Source organism: Austrofundulus limnaeus, unplaced genomic scaffold, assembly GCF_001266775.1.
Source record: "Austrofundulus limnaeus strain Quisiro unplaced genomic scaffold, Austrofundulus_limnaeus-1.0 Scaffold389, whole genome shotgun sequence".
Lineage (NCBI taxonomy): Eukaryota > Metazoa > Chordata > Actinopteri > Cyprinodontiformes > Rivulidae > Austrofundulus > Austrofundulus limnaeus.
In genome coordinates this window covers 307514-310726 of record NW_013952791.1, presented here as the reverse complement: position 1 = coordinate 310726, position 3213 = coordinate 307514, and the positions used below count along the sequence as shown (strand labels likewise).

The following is a 3213-nucleotide window of genomic DNA, read 5'->3' as shown; positions in this document are numbered from 1 at the left end:
CAGGTCCAAAAACCTCACTGAAGATTAATTTTAATTATTGTTTATTGTTGTAAAAAATGGTTGAAATCTGCCTATTTTCAATTCACACAACTGTACTCCAGCAGAACAAATCATAAAAGTAAGACCAGCTGCTGAGGTGGGTACAAAACAAAAATGACGTGGGCAGAGGTGAACAGCAAATTAATGTCCTCAGTCAAGAATGCAGTTTTGCAAGCTGTGCACATAAAAATAAAACATGATTTATTGAAATAACAAACAACAACAACAATAATAATAATAATAATAATAATAATAATAATAATAATAATAAATCATACAAGCAAAACTCAGAATACATCAACAACTTTCCTTCAATGAGTCATCAACAGCACATCTATTTTTCCTCAAAGAGATCATTCAGGGAGCTTCTACAACAGGTAAGATGTCAACTGCTCATAATCTTTTCACAGAACCCCACTTCAAAGATCCAAAGCATTGCTTCAACAAGAATGCTTTAACTTGCATTGTGCAGAGAAAAGATGTCTCATTGCACGGCAATATTGCACGCTACTGTCTCATTATAAATATAAAGCATGCAGTACACATGCACATATTTTGTTCCTCTGAGAACAGCATCTCTGTGGAAGCACTAACTGTATTGTTTTCATGATTTCTGCAACTAGTGGCAGCTTGGGCACACGGGCTTATAAGCATAAAGCATAACAAATATTAAAATGCTGCTCTGAAAGTGAAATAACTCAGCAATGTCTCAAACTTGGCTTTATACTGGATGTCTCTTTTTTTAAAAACTGTGAAGTGCAAATTTGCTCCAGTACCTAGAGCAGCAGCAGAACAGCTGTTATGCTTAAAATAATATGAAAGAATACATCACTTTTATATGTATATATATATATATTTATATGTATTTTTTTTGTTGGTCTGCATGGTGTGGTCATATAAAATATTTTAGGTGGTGGTTCATTTCAGTTGTTTTAACTTTAATAAAATAAACTACATGGCCTATACATCCAAATGAAAACAAACCCATTCCCCCGAATGCCTGTCTTCATATGGCAGAAATAAACCCAGTTACATGGTTATATAGCAACAAGGCTGACACATCCTGCGCTGATACATTTAAAGGAGGGGTTGGGGGTGATGGTGGGGGGTGAATAAATACTGCTCTGCTGTAATTATCCTGGTCCGCTTCATTTTCTTGTTTTGTTTGACCACATCCCTCAGCATTTCTACAGGCTGGGTCAGGGGAAGGAAAATAATACAGCAAGAAGATGAAAGGCATCACACTGCACCGTGTTCACAATGAAGCAGATGTTCCACAAAATCCTTTAATCAGCTTCTTTGTGTGTCTGCTTGCAGTTATGGAGCCAGCTTGTGCTGTATTCTGCACTCCTGGCTCTTGACCTGCCTGGCTTCTTGTGACCTTGTTTGCCATTAATAAATAAGGATATATAAAATAAATAAATAAATAAATAAATAAAGCCCGCAGGGTTTGTTATAACACGGTAATCGCTACACCAGAATCATAATGCCCCTTCATCTGAATGATCCTGGCAGCCAGCAGCAGCAGCAGACCAGTGGTCACCTCCAGGCTGTAGGAGAGCCACGCGGTGGCCAAGGACCAGCCAAATGACACATGGACGTAAATTAGATTCTCAGGGGGCACGATTCGCTGGAACTCCTCCATGGCCTGATTGGAGTATCTGATGTAGATGCTGACCCCCGTCAGGGTGAAAACACCTGCAGGCAAAGAGGGGGAGGGAAAAGCACAGAGGTTTTAAAATACAACGCCGCTCTGCGTCACYACAACTCAGGAGATCACTCATCTTGTGAATTAAATAGCTCTTCATCCTACTCTGCAATCACCAGGGTTTATTATATGAAACTGTCCACGCATCCGTTTTTTTTTCCAAACCCGATTTAGAAGGAAAGAGTGAGAGTCACCAGTAAGCATCACACAGAACAACACTTTACGCTCATGCCTACAACCAGTTAACCCTGCTGTGGCACTCAGACCTGTGGGATTTGTTTTCTTCTTGTTTACTTAAAGAAATGCTGTCGARTGAGCTGCCTTTTCAACCCAGCTGTCAGAAAAATACAAACCTGCAATAACAAGATCTACGTTTTGTGTTAAGATTTTTTTTTCATGTGTCAAAATCATGCATATTATAACTGTACTTAGTTTTTGTCTTTTGGAGACTTTCAGTTTTAGGTGAAATTTGACATTTCTTTGTTAACAGATGGATTCTTGACACAGGCAGGTGTTTTATCTGAGCTTGATAAGTTTCAAATTCGGCTAAAATCCCTTTGTCTGAGCTGAAAAATAGGTCTGAATAAATAGGTAAACAAATAATTAAATAAAAGCCGGTTACTAGGTAAATTGCTAAGTGAGAGATTATATGTCTCATAAGAGCCTAAGGAATAGAAAAACAAAATCGGCAGCATTTTTATTTGTCTAGAAGACTGAATGTTTGAGAACTTTTTCTGAATATTTGCTTTTAAAATAAAAGGACAAAGTGTGCCACTTTAGTGCTACATAGTAGACATGAAACGTGGTAGAAATGAAAGGAAATAGGGTTGGAAAGTGCCTTTACTCTGCTCTCTTTCAACTCGGACCCGAATGCGTGTTTGTATCCCGGAATGATGTGCTGCTTGTTGCAAAGATCACAGCCCTTTTCCACCTGAAAAAGTGGTTTTAAAACCTCTGACAGGTGTTAACATGTCTACCTTCCCATCTGCCTCTGGACTGGGTTTGGACAGGATGAGAACAGCACAAACCGAGCCATGAAGAGGTGAACGTTCTGCAGATTTTCTATTTGTGTGGATCATTTAATGTAATGACTGTTTTTGATTATCTAGTGATGCACAAGACTCGCAAACGACGGCGATCTGTCTGATGGGGCTTGGTTGTCGCTTTTATTTTTACTCTGTCTAGCAATTATCTGGTTCCTTTGAGACCAACACTAACTCCAAATTACACAACACCCCATGAATGGGTCAGAAAAGGTACATGGTCAGTGATATTGTGAGTGCTGTGTTCTCTTTGCAACATCAAGTCTAGTTCTGATGATTGTCAAAGAGAAAATTAATGAGCCTGAGCAATTTGGATACAGCGGGTAAAATAGGTATTGAACACGTCAACATTTTTCTCAGTAAATATATTACTAGAGGTGCTAATGACATGAAATTTTCACCAGATGTCGGTAACAACCCAAG

The 3213-nt window shown here is 38.7% G+C and overlaps 1 protein-coding gene across 1 annotated transcript in view; it reads right to left on the bottom strand.

The window, feature by feature from the left end:
* Positions 1 to 1011: 1011 nt before the first annotated feature.
* LOC106528566 (transmembrane protein 235) overlaps positions 1012 to 3213 on the bottom strand; it is a gene marked incomplete in the record, with an annotated part of 14091 nt that continues 11889 nt past the window's right edge. The window contains 1 exon segment of the mRNA XM_014023772.1: positions 1012 to 1736. Coding sequence (XP_013879226.1) covers positions 1493 to 1736 — 244 coding nt within the window.